Consider the following 15,426-nt stretch of genomic DNA (forward strand, 5'->3'; position numbering starts at 1 on the left):
GGAGGAAGTGAGACCAGGATGTGATTACACTTATAAATTAATACAAGCCTATCTTCAGCCTATAACACACAGTGTGCGTGACAGATTGTCTCCAAGTCCTCATTCATCCCTGGGGTGTTACTGTCACCCAGCTCCCTAACATATGTGCTGTAAACACGCAATACATTTTTACTCTCTGTCCCTGCCCCGTCCCTGTTTGTTTCGAGGAAGAGCATAAACTAACTCCTTATCCTCCTGTCTCCACTTCCTGCGTTCAGGGATTACAGGTGTGTGCCAGCATGCTTGGCACATTTTTATTTTTATTGCTTTAAATTTTTTTAAAGATTTATTTATTTACTTAATGTATATAAGCACACTGTAGCTGTCTTCAAACACACCCAACCCCATTACAGATGGTTGTGAGCCATCATGTGGTTGCTGGGAATTGAACTCAGGACCTCTGGAAGAGCAGTCGGTGCTCTTAACCGCTGAGCCATCTCTCCAGCCCCCTGCTTTAAATTTTTTTAATCAATGAAAAAGAAAAAGGAAATGAAACAACAACCTCCCCCCCCCCCGGGAAAAAACAAAACAGGCCAAGAAGATAGCTCAGTAGATAAAGGTGATGCTGATGAATCCTGGCAACCTGAGTTCAATCCTCAGAAAGGCAGGAGAAAAGTGATTCCACAAAGTAGTCCTCTGACCTCCACAAGTGTACCATAGCAAAGGGAATGGGTGCCCCGCACATGCAAGTGCACACACAGACACACACACACACACACACACACACACACACACACACACAATGAGAACGAATATTTTTAAAATTAAGAACAAAAGACTTTATTTTACCTTTGTTTATTCTGTCTCTGCTGCTCTCCCTGTCTTTACAGATGTGTACACCTCTGACCCCTATTGTTTTTCTTGCACCTTAAAAATTTGATCATTTTCAGCATGGTCTGCAGGCAGTGAGCTCCAAGCTTTGTGTCCAGTCTTCTTCCACTTTTGCTCTCAGTTGGGGCAGGAAGGTAAAAGTTCACATACAATAAAATCTACCCTTTAAAGTGTCCAGTCTGTTAGCATGTCCACAGGCTGGTGTCTGTGCTCACTGTCTAATTCCATCGCCCCTCACCATACCCCGAAACACCCCATACCCATACTTCTTAAGTTTTTCTCTCTCTCTCTCTCTCTCTCTCTCTCTCTCTCTCTCTCTCTCTCTCTCTCTCTCATCCCTACTTTTTCTTTATGGATTTGTTTGTTCTGAACAAACTATACTGCAGGAATCGTACAATAAATAGCATCTTGTGGCTAGCTCCATTCATCCAGCATAGTGTTCCTGAGGTCCTCTCCTATTCTAGCACAGCTCCAGGTCTTTTTATGACTACATAATATCCCATTGTGTGGAGAGACCACATTCTACTTAGTCCCTCCTAGACCGACGAGCACCTCAGCTGTCTCTACTCTCAGCACCATGGCCTCCTGTGTTCTAGTCTTGGAGAGGCATGGCTGTAGTTCCTCTGGATGTGTCTGGACGTGTCTGGAGTAGAACGATAGGCCATACGGCAACTGTTTTATGTTTTGATGAACTGCCCGGTTGTTGCCAAAGCTACTACAGTATTTCTCTCAGTGGCAGTGTGTGTGTTCCAGTTTCTGCACACCCTTTTGTCTCCTATGGCCTTTTCTCTTCTAGTCACTTCGGCATGCGTGAGGTGGTGTCCCCATGTGGTTTTGACTTGCACTTCCTGGATGCTTGATGACGTTTAAGAATCTTTGAAAGTACCTGTCGGTAGCTTGTCTGTTTTTAAAGACACGTCTATTTAAATATTTTGTCCGTTTTAAAAACCAGTTGTCCTTTTGTTACTGAATTTGAAAAATATTCTAAAGTCTAGACCTTTATCACTTTTGAACTGTCTCCTCAAAGCACAAAGATAATTATTTTAGTCTTCTCTTTAAACGTATCTTTGTGTGCATGCCTGTGTGTGTGTGTGTATGTGTGTACACATGATTGCAGGTGTCCACGGAGGCCAGAAGAGGGTGTTAGCATAGCCCAGACTGGCCTCAACTCACTATGTAGCTGAGGATGAGTTTGAACTGCTGATCTTCCTGTCTCTGCCTCCTGTGAGCTGGGATCATGGACGTGAACCACCGTGCTGGTTTTATGAGGTGCTGGGATTGAAGCCAGAGCTTCACGCAAGCTTTCTGTTGAGGAATGCCCAGCTCTCCCACTCTTTTGCCATGATCCGGTACTCCAGCTCCCCGTGTGTTATGCCTTTTGCTATTCTCTGCAATTCCTGGGGCTTCTATTCCATTTCTGGTTGTTTTCTCATTGCCACTCACCCTGAGAAGCTTTTATTGACCATTTTCAAATGACTTGACTCTTGCCTTGGCTATGTTAAGTTGGTTCCGAGCCTGTTGAAGGCATTTTCTGTTTCTGTTACAGCATTTTGGTTTCTAACTACGCACTGTGGTTCTGTTTGAATGTTTTCATCTCTTTGCACTGCTTCTCATAGCTTGTCTACTTTCTCCCATCCATTCCTTTATCATATTAATCAGAGATATTTTTCAATCTTTGATGATTCCAACATGTGCATGCTTAGGTCTTGTTGATTTGACCATTTAGATAGACTTTTTTTTTATTTTTGCCTTTTTAGCGTGCTTTCTAGAATATAGCCTAAAATTGACAGTCTGAAGTTTGGTATCAAATAACTGAGGTAAATTGGCCGTGTGGTAGCATCCTAATGTCTTGCTGGGAGCTGGACCACATTTGATGTCTGAGGTATCTGTGTAGGCGGTGCTCTGTTTTGGTGTCCTTGTTTCTGTTTCTCCTCTTGGGTTTGGAGTGAGAAGCATTTACATGGACTCTCCTGGTTTGGCGTACTGGGCTGAAGAGACTCATTAGTGCCAGGTTTTCAGTCTAGCATCTCCCCAAGGATATATTATCTGGAGAATCCAGGACTGTCTGAGGGGAGGGTGAAGGACCATCTTCCAAAGGTGTTTCATGAGCTATGGCACAGAAACCATGGAGGAGAAATTCCCAGAATGCCCTGAAGCAGTTACCGCCATACAATACTTTCAGGTTGCTCTTGGTAAGACATTTAGCTGGAAAAACACTTTTTTTTTTTTGGTTCTTTTTTTTTTTTTTCAGAGCTGGGGACCGAACCCAGGGCCTTGCGCTTCCTATGCAAGCGCTCTACCACTGAGCCAAATCCCCAGCCCCGAAAAACACATTTTTGATGGACAGGTGGATTGGCTCCCTGAACTGACCTGTTTGAGTTCAGTCTCTAAGAGCCATGTGGTAGAGAGAGGGAGCCAACTTCTAAGAGTTGTCATTTATCTGCACATACATGTGTGCTCCAGCAACCCTACACACATACTCAAACACACACTAACACTAAACTAACAATTTTTTTTTAAAATGCATACATAGTGAGGCAAAGTATCACCGTGTAACTTAGACCACCTTGGGATTGATGGTCCTCCTGTTTTGGCTTCCCAAGTACTGAGATTACAGGACTGAGACACCATGCCCAGTTTCATTGGATTTTTAAAAAAAAAAAAGAATGAAGTGTGTGTGTGTGTGTGTGTGTGTGTGTCTGTGTCTGTGTCTGTGTGTCTGTGTGTGTGTGCGCGCGCATGTGTGATGCGTGCACATGTGTGGGCCAGAGGTAGATGTTGAATGTCTTCCTCCCCACCGCCTTGTGTTTTGAGAGACTGTCCTTCCCTGAACCCGGAGCTTGCTGATTTATGTGGCTGGCCAGCACGCCCCAGGGGTCTTCTACCTCCCCAGGGTTAGGATTTCAAGTGCACATTTCTTCATGTGGCCTCTTAAGTAGATTCTCCGACATCTGACTCGGGTCCTCTTACTTGTTTGGGTCGTGCCTCACGGACCAAGCCACTCCCTAGCCCCCATAAGGCATCTTTCAAAGCTTTTTTCTTTTTGGTGCTGGGGGTTGAACTCAGGCAGCTAAGGTCCAGGCCAACAGCTAGCATTGAGCTGCAGCCCCAGCCCTAAACTTCCTCACCTAAGTCATAAATATATAAAACATACCGTTCTGCTCTTGCCTTTTATTAATTTAATGTCTTGCATATCTATCTATATCAATATTGCCAGAACAACTACCTTACTTACTGTTTTTTACACTTCAATGATGGATTGCTGTATGCCTCCACCTTAGTAGATATGTAGGTTGTTTATGAATTCTTAGCAGTGAACTCAGTGTTTCATTGACTCTTGTCTGCACCGTTTGGTATACATGGCTGAACACAAATCATGTTCCCAGACACAAATTACTTCACCACAGCACCACAACATGTGAACATCCTATTGTTTTGACGGATATTGCCAAATTTTCTTACAGGAATGATATATCTGTTTTGGCTGTACACACACACACACTCCAGTTTCCGCGTGGTTTCTTGTGGTGTGGCCCAGAGCTCTGCTCTCTGAGCTCCCCAGCTGTTAGCGTATTAATGCCTGCCCACAGCTGTGTCTTCACTGCACCCCCAGCCCTGGCTGCCCAGAGCTGGCAGCAGTCCCTGCCAGTTCTTTCTCGGATGAACCCAGAGGTTTGGTTACTACCACAGTTAGGAGATATTAAGTTTCTGCTACACTTTGTACATGTTTAACAACTTCAACCATTAGGGCTGTGCTTTTCGCTAAATGTCCTTTGCTTACATTTTTATGAAAAACATAATGTAAAAATCCCTTTTAATGACATTATTAACCAAGGTATAGGCTTTAAATCACAAACACAAGAGCTCGTGGTACTTTTACATTTAAAGTATTTCCCGATGCTAAGATTGAATTGCTGAAATAAACCTTACGTATAATTTTGACGGGACTTTTGGAGACATAAAAGGGGGAAACCTTTAAAAATACAAAGCCACAGTACTCTGTCACCAGGAATGAGTTAACCGGTATTTTATAATTCACATTCTTCCAGGCAAAAGGAAAAGTCCCTCTCCACTGAGAGACAAATATCGTTTAATGTCCTCCAGCTCCCCTGCAATATCAAAACATACTAAACATTTATTTACCTACTCTCCGCACAGGAGAATCTCCTCTTTTTGATATTGAAAGCGATCAGTGAGTGATGCGTGAAAGCAGGTGCTTGGGCTCATGCATGTGCCCACACAGTACAGAAACCTTTAAAAATTAAAAATAAAATCCCAGAGCTCTTTGATGGAAATTGATACAAAAAACCAGGTAGGGGTTGAAGAGATGGCTCAGCAATTAAGAGAGCTTAGTGTTCTTGCAAAGGACCTGGATTTGGTTTGCTGAGGACCAGGGTTCAGTTCCCAGCACCTACATGGTGCTCTCAACCACCTGTAACTCCCAATTCCAGGTGATCCGACTCCCTCTTCTGACCGCTGAAGGCTTCTGCACACGTGTAGTGCATACATGTACACTCGGGTGCACACACGCACACACACAGCATAACATCAACTAATATGTATTTGAAAATAGATTCTGTGTTTATTTAATGGTTAATGTATCCCTAAGAGTGCGATCGCACACTGTACACAAACACCCCAGCCAGAACCACTTGGCTAACCTTGAATATAGGCTTAGAGACCCTGAAACTCAGATACACGGTCTAGATCTGGCGCTGGAGGAGTCTGGGAGAACAAGAGATGACGTCAGTTGGTATCTATTTCAGGCACTGTTGGATAAGAAGAATAAAGGTCCAGAAGGACCGAAACCTCTGCGATTCCTGCAAAAAAATCCCATCCCTCAGCCTCGGCTTCCAACCCCCTCTTTGGAGATGACTTCCTATGTAAGTCTGAGGCTTTTATTTGGAACACTAAGTACAAGGACTTCAGTTGGCCCCTGCTTAAGGTAGTTTGGGTAGAAAACAAATATGAGTTCACAGTGTTAGTGTCTCAAGCTGTGATTTAAAATCAGCTCCCTCTCTTTTAAATTTCTTTTGAATTCTATTTTATTTTATGTGTATGGGCATTTTGTCTGTACATATGTCTGTGTGCCACATGCATGCATTGACTATGGAGACCAAGCAAGGGTATTGGATTCCCCTGGATCTGGAGTTGCAGACAGCTGTAAGCTACAACGTGGGTGCTGGGGATGGGAACGCAGTCCTTTGGGAGAGCAGCCAGTGCTCTTAACCACTGAGCCATCTCTCCACCCAATTCTCTCTTAATTTGCACGTATCAGACCTCTAATGCATGCAAGTGAAATCTAAACCCAGTCCTCTCAAGAATAAAGATACAAAGAATGAAATGTATGTCAAAAGGAAAAAAAAGAAGAGGGGGAAGGGAGTGAGGGAGGGGAGAGGGAGAAGGGGGGAAGGGAGGAGGGGATGGAGGGAGGGGAGAGGGAGTAGGAGGCGGCCTGACTGGGTATGGTGGCAGGCCTCTAATCTCAGCACTGGGGAGAGAGACCAGGGCAACGGGATCACTCAGATGCCTGCAGTGCATTCTCAGAGGAGGGATGCAGCAAGTAGAAAGTAGGGTTTTAGCAGAGAGCAGCAGAGAATCTGTAGGGTTTTATTTGAGGGGGGTGGGGTGGGGGGGGCGGGGCTCTGAAGGGACCCTGACAGCTTCACTGCTGAGCCAAGGCTCCCTCTGCAGGCTCTGCTCACTCCTTCAGTTGTTCACTGTCTGCCATGGGCGTCAGCTCCCCCCTGCGCTGCGGCTTTACTTCACATCTAGAGGCCTTGATTAGACCCCCAGGTTTGCTGCTTTTTGACACACCGGTTTAGACAACACGTTTTAAACAGGACTCCCGTTCCCTCTGCTCCTAGTCCTCCCTTATCCTCCACCACGAATTCCTTTCATTTTCATGTGCTATTCATTTATTCATTCATTCGTTTATTTATATCCTAAATGTTGCTCTCCCTCCCGGTTCCCCCCTCCCAGAGCTCTTCACTCCATCCCTCTACCCCTTCCCCTCAGAGAGGGTGGCCCCCCTGGGGGGTATTCCCCTTCTCTAGGGCATCAATGTCTACAGGACTAGACACATCCTCTCCCACTGAGGCCAGACAAGCCAGTCTGCTACACAGGTGCCTGAAGCCTCAGACCAGCCCACGTAAGCTCTTTGGTTGGTGGCTTAGTCTCTGGGAGCTCCCAGGGGTCCAATCAGTTGACACTGTTGGTCTTCCTATGGGGTTGCCATCCCCTTTAGTTTCTCCAGTCCTTCCCCTAACTCTTCCTTAAGAGGCCTCCATCTGCATCTGTCTCAGTCAGCTGCTGGTAGAGCCTCTCAGAGGACAGCCATGGGAGGCTCCCGTCATGCGTGTCCTTTTGGGTCTGGGTTACCTCACTCAGGATGATATTTTCTAGTTCTAACTCATTTGCCAGCCAAATCCATGATGCCCTCATTTTTAATAGCTAAATAGTACTCACTGGCTCTCTTAAAACCCACCGAGTTTTGTGGGTTGTGTATGGGCCACGTACTGGAGCACGGGTAACCTCTCGAGGTTGCATTCCTGAAGAAAACGGTCTTCCCTCCCATACCACCATCAACTGCTAATAGCTCATCAACAGGAGGTGGGACTTCGTGAGCCCGTGCCCCATCCATCCTGGGATGTTGGCGGGCCTGATCTTGTGCAAGTCTTGCACGTGCAGTCAACACACCCACTGTGAGTTCCTGTGAGCAATGGTACCGTCATGTCCAGAAAACACCATTTACTTATAGTCGCCTGCCACTTCTGTCTCCTACCATCCTTCTGTCCCCTCTCCCACGACAACCCCTGAAGCTTTGGAGGAGCAGCGTGATAGAGTTGTCCCGTTTAGGGCTGAGCACGTTGAAGTCTCTGGTTCTCATCACGCTGACCCGGTTATTTCAGTCAATTTTCATAGGTGGTGACTCTTAACCACTGTATTCTGATTTTGCCAGTGTAGCTAACTCATGTGAAAAGCCCCCTCCCCCCTCTCCCTGCTTTCTCCATTGCTCATAAGCAAACACAAAAATCCGAAAACTAGAGGACATAACCAGCTGTACTTGGAGGATGCAGTATATGTGGAGGGCTAGCCTGGCTCCATGTGGAGGGCTAGCCTGGCATTCCCAGCATCCCTCCTTTTAGGCTCTCACTGATGATTTATTATTCACAAAATAAAATGATGAATTTTAATGACGCAGCAGGTAACCTTTAGGACACGTTGTGTTTGTTCAAGGAGAGCAGAGCCCCGTCGAAGTCTTCTCCTTATGCTTGAGGTCAGCCTTCAAACAACAGCGTTTGCTGCCTGTTCTCAGGCTGCTCCCCTTTGTCCTCGTAGGAAGAAGGAGAAATAGAAATGGCTATCATCTACTTGCAGAAGTTACTCCGGGGCAGAGTCGTGCAGAACATGGTGCGTAGGTCTGCCCACCGGGCCAGCATTTCTCCCTTGACAGTAAACAATGGAAACTGTCTGTGCCCGCTGCCTAGGTGAATTCCCTCCTGTACGTTGATCCCTTGTTCCGCTGTACAATACAATTAATTACCCCCACCCCCTTCCCATCCCACCCCAGTGCCATCCTTGTCTAACACAAGGCCAAGAAAAGAGGAAGTACCCGCCTGCTGTGGGTCACAGGTGTAACTCCGGCTGCATGAACTTCTTTTCTTCCATGGGATGACTTATTCCCCAGGCTTGCCCCTCTGTATTTTGACTTAGGGCACTACAAGCCAAGAGGGAGTCCCTAGCTTTCTATTGTGTTTTAAAACGGTTATCTGAGTTCCATAGAGTGGGCAGTATCTGTGTTAGAAATACACCGTGGCTTCAGCTCGAACTCCTGCTGTACGCCCTCATTACCCTGTGAGTGTCCTCCACTGTTTCCTGTCTAGGACTCAGTTTAGAGGGAAGTGATCTGAGTCTGAGGGATGCTCCCCTAACAGCCAGCAGCCTGGGCTGCTCCCGACTTTAAGCTTTGGCAGGGCGATCTCTGTTGCTGCAGCGCTCACACCTTACTGTAAAACACACAAACCCTCTCTCGTGGTTTTCCCTCCCGAGGGCTGTCGTTCTTGAGAGACTCGGATGTGACAAGTCCAGGGCAGCCGAGTACCTGAGCTCTGCACTTGGTGCTCCCCTCTCAACTCTGTAATCCAAGGGAGAACCATGCAGTGCTCTTCAGACTGTGTGCTCTGAGGAGGCTCATTCATTGGAAAAGCACACTGACCTCACATAGTGCCATCTCGGGTTATTCTTTTAAAGGGGCACAGTGATTAGATGGGGACTCCAGTTCCTTAACACGACCCAGTAGTTACTACCTTGTCTGTGCCCGATGGAGGAAGCAGCTCACTGAAAGCACACACCCACACCCATACACCCTTACCGAGAGAGAGAGAGAGAGAGAGAGAGAGAGAGAGAGAGAGAGAGAGAGAGAGAGAAGGGAGGGGGAGGGGGAGGGGGAGAGAGAGAGAGAGAGACTGGGAGAGAGGTGAACTGGTGAGCAGTAGGCCTGGAACTCGCGCACACGTGCCTCCCAGCTCACTGCTCTGGATTTGCTTTGGTGCAGATGTTTGAGGGTAAGGAGAAGCGACTGGAGTTGATCATGGAATTGCGCACCAGCCACGCCCTGCAGGAGGATGACAAGCTAGTGAAGAAAGCAGAGAAGCAAGTGACCCTGGCTCTACAGCGGCAGAGGAACCTGCACGAGGACAAGGTTCTGCCCTTTGTCTTGACTTGCTGCCTCTCTGACTTGCTGTGCGTCCGTCCCCTCGAGGGGCAGTTACTGTTATTACAGCACTGGTGTGACAATAGGTGAAAGGAGTATAAAAAAATTATTCTACAGCCGGGCGTACAGCATTCTGGGTAGCCCAAAATATGAGTGGGGGCCGACCCCAGCTGAGTGGAAACGGTACGCTTTGGTTTACTCTTAAAACAAACAAACAAACAACCCAAGAGATTGAGCTGTGGTGGTGCAGGCCATCAATCCCAGCACTTGGGAGACAGAAGCAGGCCCATAATCTGAGTTCGAAGCCACAGAGGGAGTTCCAGGACAGCCAGGGCTGTTAGAGAAACCCTGTCTCGAAAACCGAAACCAAACATACCTTTTCCAACTTGAAGATTTTTCCCTTTCGAGTTTTCTTAAACATTTATTAGGAACTGTGCTGCACTCTCTCAAGCCTGGGCTTAGTTGAAAGACCAAATAAATAACAAAAATTAACATGAAAAAAATGCAGCATGAGATTTCTGTCTCACTGGGCCAGCACTTGCATTTATTTTGGAATTTTGGTGTCACACATGGATTGCTCTTGATAGCTAAGCCACCCATTAAATATGCGTCTGCCTCACAACGTTAGGCTCCCCTGCTCTACCCTTTGACACTGAACAAGTCCCCGCCCACCCTCTGCAGAACTTCAGTGTTAAAGTTGTAGTACGGACAGCAACATTGTTTGACCCACTTTGAATAACACCTGTAACTCTCATGCTATGTGATAATTGAACACAAATGATAGCCAAGTTAGGAATGACAACAGCTTTACCTTCTTGATATGACAGCAATGCCATAGGTCAGTGACCCTGGGGGGAGGGGTCGATTTTAGATGACATCGATGTCATTGAAGTTCAGTGGGCGTGGGGGAGTAGGAGCAAGGTTGGAGGTGAGACAGTAAGAGAGTCAAGTAGACGGATGAAGGGCAAAGATTATATGGACCTAGACTGTCTGAATCTGATGGTTCTGGTGTCTTGGAGATGTCCAGATAGGGAGCGCAAAGCCGTGAGAGCAGTAGGCCCAAGGGGAGAGGGGAGAATTCTCTCCTTGGCCCTTTGAGGCACACAGAGCTAAGCCAACTATGTACTGGCTAACCATGTCAGCCAAGCAAGAGGGGAAGGGTTATTGGGAAATACTGTCACCCCTCCAAAGACTGTTCAACTTAAGCCCTATGGAGGTGCCCAGTCCAGGGGGGTGAGGGAGAGGAGTGTTCCACACGCATAGGAATGCTGGCCTTTTTACCTTCCGTCATTTCTGTGGAAAACTGCTGAGGAAGCACAGATCCATTTTGGGATGAAGGAAGGGTAATGGCTGCAGCAGTAACGCCCTCTCAGCACTGCTGGAGCATCCCTGGCTACGTTTCCTAGAAAGGAAGGAAGCTGGACATGAACAAGTAGACGTGGATGGATCTTGAGTTAGCAGTTTAGGACATGAGAGCATTTAGATCCATGAAGACAGAGAAAGAGTCCACCCTCTCTGGTCTGAGCATCGCTCCTGATACATGAAAGAGTAGTGACAAGCCCCAGCCTCACCCTTTTTAGTGTTCGCCAGCAAAAAGGACATTGAACTTCAGGGCTGGAAAGGATGTGTGGGTAAGGATAGGGAGAGGGAGTTGAGTTCCTTCAGATCTGACCTTCCACATAACATTTTTAAAAATTGTATTGTACTGCTTAAAAAAAGTTTCACTAGGTCCTCTTTGTAACTCGAGGGCTGTGATCCATCAGGGACTGACTAGACACTCTGTTTCCTCAGATCTATTTGTATTACCTGGTCCAGTAAGTGCCCCAGGGTGGGGCCATTTCTGGTTTAGACTGTTCTGACAATGACCTTGCTTGGTCATTTTGTGTCATCTGACAATTACTGGCCCTCTGTCTCAGAGTCTTTATTGTTTTTCAGTTGTCAGTGATTGAAAACCACTTGGGTGACCTGGAAGGAAGAGTGCTAGCGGATATGTTCGACTTCCTGTCCAAAGAGCTGGTGAGGCTGCAGGAGGAGAGGAGGATCCACGCCTTCGCCATGCTGGCCGAGCGCCAACGGCGCATGCGAGAGGCAGAAGAGAGCGGTCGGCGCCAAGTGGAGCAAAGGCGCCTGAAGCAAGAGGACCAGATATTTATGGAGGCAAGTGGGAACAACTGGGCGGATGTAAGCTCCCCGGAGGGAGCCGGATGTGACCAGACATCCCACTCTACGATTCCTCTCAAAATCATACAGACATTTCATGACATAAAATGTGATTTGTGTGTTTTGGTTTTCACTTGGCTTTCCACTCTACAGTAGGAAGTGCGGAGCACTGTGGGTACTCTAGGGAAAACAGGACACGGCTCTCTTCTTCTGCAATTTAAATGACGTAGACCGGGTATGTAATTCCAGGATTCAAGATTCCTCGAAGGGAGCAAATGAGGCCAAGAATCAGGTCCTCTTTAAGGAGTTGAGGCCAGAGGAGAATTGAACGGTGACTAGCCCTAGCCTGTGGCTTATGCAGCCTGAGGCTGTGGCTACTCTTTTTTGAGGAAGGAAAGTGAAGAGAACGATGAGTTCAGGGACAGGAGCATAGTCAAGAATACTTGACTATGTAACCTAGTTTGTAACTGTAACCTAGTTTGGGATAGCCGAGTGGGAAACACAGACATTTCAGTGGCATCTAGGAAGGACACAAAAGAGTTGAGAAAGTTTTTGGGCCTGACTTAAGGACCATTTATGTGCAATGACATATGTCATTAATATATATATTAATATTTATTATATATCATATTGGCATATATATATCGATCATATTAACCCTGCCTCATCTCTATTATATGATCAGCTATCTAGTGTTCTAGTCTTTGCAGCTTTCTTCTGAATAAATGCTGAATTTCACAAGAGCAAGCATGCTGCATATCACGTTGTGCTTTCTGCAGCAACAGCAGCATACGCCCTGCACATATTCAACACTCAACACGTGTCTTAGTTGATAATGCATTGAACTGCCATTGAGATGCTAACATCAGGAAGGCAAGGGGCTCAAGGTTGATATTGTGGTTGAAGGCACATTAAAGAATAAGTATCAGCGCATTGATGGGTCCTCTAAGAAACAGGTCTTACCTCAAATTTAAAGAAATATTTAGACATAAAAATGGTTTTGCCTCTACAAGACTCACAATTTGTTGAGACATACATGTAAAACACATATATACAAAGGTTAATAGTTTATGCTCATGATACTTCGTGTGTGTGTGTGTGTGTGTGTGTGTGTGTGTGTGAGAGAGAGAGAGAGAGAGAGAGAGAGAGAGAGAGAGAGAGAGAGAGAAGCTAATTGGTTTTGCCTGAGATTAAAGAAGCAAAAGTCTAAAGCTAAGGAAGGACCATCATGAAAGTGGAAATGGGCTATGGTAGGAAGGACCTGGTGGCCTTTTCAGGCACTAGGAGCAACTGTACGGATACAGATTTATTTCCAGTTCATCATACTATACATGTATGTGGTTGCATGCCCTCCCCAAACCCTCTGAATTCTATTTCATGATCTCATGAAATCCCCGAGAGAGGAACTAGGAGCCATCATGATAATTCAGCAACCCCCGGGGTGACCTGGGATCCTTCTGGGCTCCTCTTCTGCAGCCTCTAAACTCTGGCTCTCATGGCAACCTAGGCTGACTGCTCCCATCAAAGGGTTTGTGTCCATGAAATAAAACAGAAGAAGAGAGAAAAAGAAAAGGAAAAAGAAAGCCACATCTTTCCCCATAAGAACCTTCCTGAGAAGTTGAGTAGATCACCTCAGCACACATTCTCTTGGTCAGACCTTGGTCATGTGGACCTGACTAGGCCCCGTGGAAGCTGGGAAACATAGTCCTTGGGTAGCTGTTCACCTGGCTGAAATCCAGAGAGTCTGTTATTTAATAGAAAAGACAGAAAGGATGTCTGGACATATTCTGTAGCCTCTGATACAGTTAGGTAGCTTGGCCAAGTCACACTACCGACAATCATCAGGGTCCAACCCAGGCTATTGATCTGAAGCGACCATCTTTGAGGGGTGCCTTTTACCAACATCCGAGTAGGATCTGTAGTTCTCAGATGGGCTAAATGGGTTGGGCTGCCTAGAAAGCATAGACAGGCCGATGAGAAACAGATGGGACTAGTGACTTAAGGAAAGAAACGTACGGACTGTGAGATCATCAAGCAACGCCTGTGTAGCTCTTGTCTCATTTACAAGAGAAGTTCCCAAGTACTATTTTCTTTTAAATTTTTGCAGGTGATTAAAGTACACCAAAGTACGGTGACCTCCTACCTGGAAGACATTATACTGACCACTGAAGAGAGAACTGCAGAGGAGCAAGCCAGGGAAGAAATTGAGAAGATCGCCCAGGAGATCAACAATATCGCTTATGAAATGGAGAACCGGTATGCATCGCGAGACTGAACTAGATGTTGATGTAGCTACTGTTATTCAGATATGATCTTTCAGGCACTTAGGGCCCCACAAGCCATCTGTAAGCCATGATTCAGCGCTTGCCTAGGAAGCACAAGGCCCTGGGTTCGGTCCCCAGCTCCGAAAAAAAAGAACAAAAAAAAAAAAAAAAAAAAAAAAAAGCCATGATTCGACATCCATTTGTCTCCCTAACATAACTCTTTTTTGCTGGAACTCAGCATGCCCATACCCTTCCTGGTAGGAGCGTTGGGGATTGAATTCCTATTTTTCCTCCATCCTTCAGGTTATTGCCAGCCCAGGCCTCATTACAGTGACTAGAACTGTGAGCAAAGTGGATGTATGTGTTTGACATTATATGCACTTAATCCTAAGGTTTTAGACTTCTAAGCACTTGCTGAATTCTTTAACATGCGCTTCATAGCAGGCTGGATAGGGTCAGACTCTAAGTTTTGAGGAAATCAGACATCGCCAGGAATGTACTCTTTCCAATCACGGTATTCACGAGCTGCTCACGTAGGCCACGGGTCTCGGTGCCCATCAGCCGCCCAAGCAGGGAAACAGTGAGGAGATCATTCGCTTATCCGCCCCTTTGCTTGTTTCTGTTCTGGTTTGCCAGCCGAACGAATCTTCAGTCAGAGGAGATTGTTGCCGAGCTGGTTTACAGTTTTCTCATCCCAGAGGTACAAAAAGACTTTGTCAAAGAGAAAGGTAAGCCTCTGCGGGCTCCCCCCTTCACTGTCCTGTCACGGGGCTGTATCTCCAAAGGGGTGGGGATTTCTGAAGAGGCCCTGGGTTCTGGCTTCACAACTTGTTCAGCTCTCTTCTTGCTGCTTGGCCTCGGGGTCTCACCACCCCCAGCAGAGGCAGGGGTAGCCCCAGTAAGATCGCCAGAATGCCAAACTTCACCCTTCTTTAAGAGGAAGTTCTCAAGTCCCCAGGAAGCTGTGCTCTTTGATCCACACAGGGGCAGCCTCCTGCTGACCGTTCCCAGAAACAGCAGGTCCTGAAAAGCAGGGACACCCTGAGAGTCTAAGGACATCTTGCTGTTTCCTGGGTCACTAACAGTTGCTTCTGGTAGGGTGGCATCTGAGTACAACAGTTTCAAGTTATCCTGTGTCAAGAATGGCATGTTTTAAATAATGGTACTTTTAGTCAGTAGAAAAGGAAAGGATATGTCTTAAGAAGCAAAAAACATTTGGGGCCAGAGAGATCGACACAGTGGTTAAGGGCACATGCTGTTTGCTCTTCCTGAGGACCTGAGTTCGGTTCCTGGCACCCATATCAGGTGGCTCCCGGGGGATCTGAAGAATCTGACCTCTGACCTCTGTGGGCACTCGCATTCATGTAGACACCTGGCTTCCCAACCACTACATACGCACAATTAAGATAATAAAAT

General features: G+C 46.5%; 1 protein-coding gene across 1 annotated transcript in view; it reads left to right on the plus strand.

Moving 5' to 3' along the window:
* The window catches only part of Cfap91 (cilia and flagella associated protein 91), a 43,641-nt gene that overhangs the window by 23,505 nt on the left and 4,710 nt on the right, over nt 1-15,426 (plus strand). Inside the window, exons 11-16 of the mRNA NM_001438529.1 lie at nt 5,637-5,753; nt 8,212-8,283; nt 9,428-9,574; nt 11,522-11,743; nt 13,854-14,002; nt 14,647-14,738. Coding sequence (NP_001425458.1) covers nt 5,637-5,753; nt 8,212-8,283; nt 9,428-9,574; nt 11,522-11,743; nt 13,854-14,002; nt 14,647-14,738 — 799 coding nt within the window. The remainder of the gene's footprint in view (nt 1-5,636; nt 5,754-8,211; nt 8,284-9,427; nt 9,575-11,521; nt 11,744-13,853; nt 14,003-14,646; nt 14,739-15,426) is intronic.

Source organism: Rattus norvegicus, chromosome 11, assembly GCF_021556685.1.
Source record: "Rattus norvegicus strain SHRSP/BbbUtx chromosome 11, alternate assembly SHRSP_T2T, whole genome shotgun sequence".
Lineage (NCBI taxonomy): Eukaryota > Metazoa > Chordata > Mammalia > Rodentia > Muridae > Rattus > Rattus norvegicus.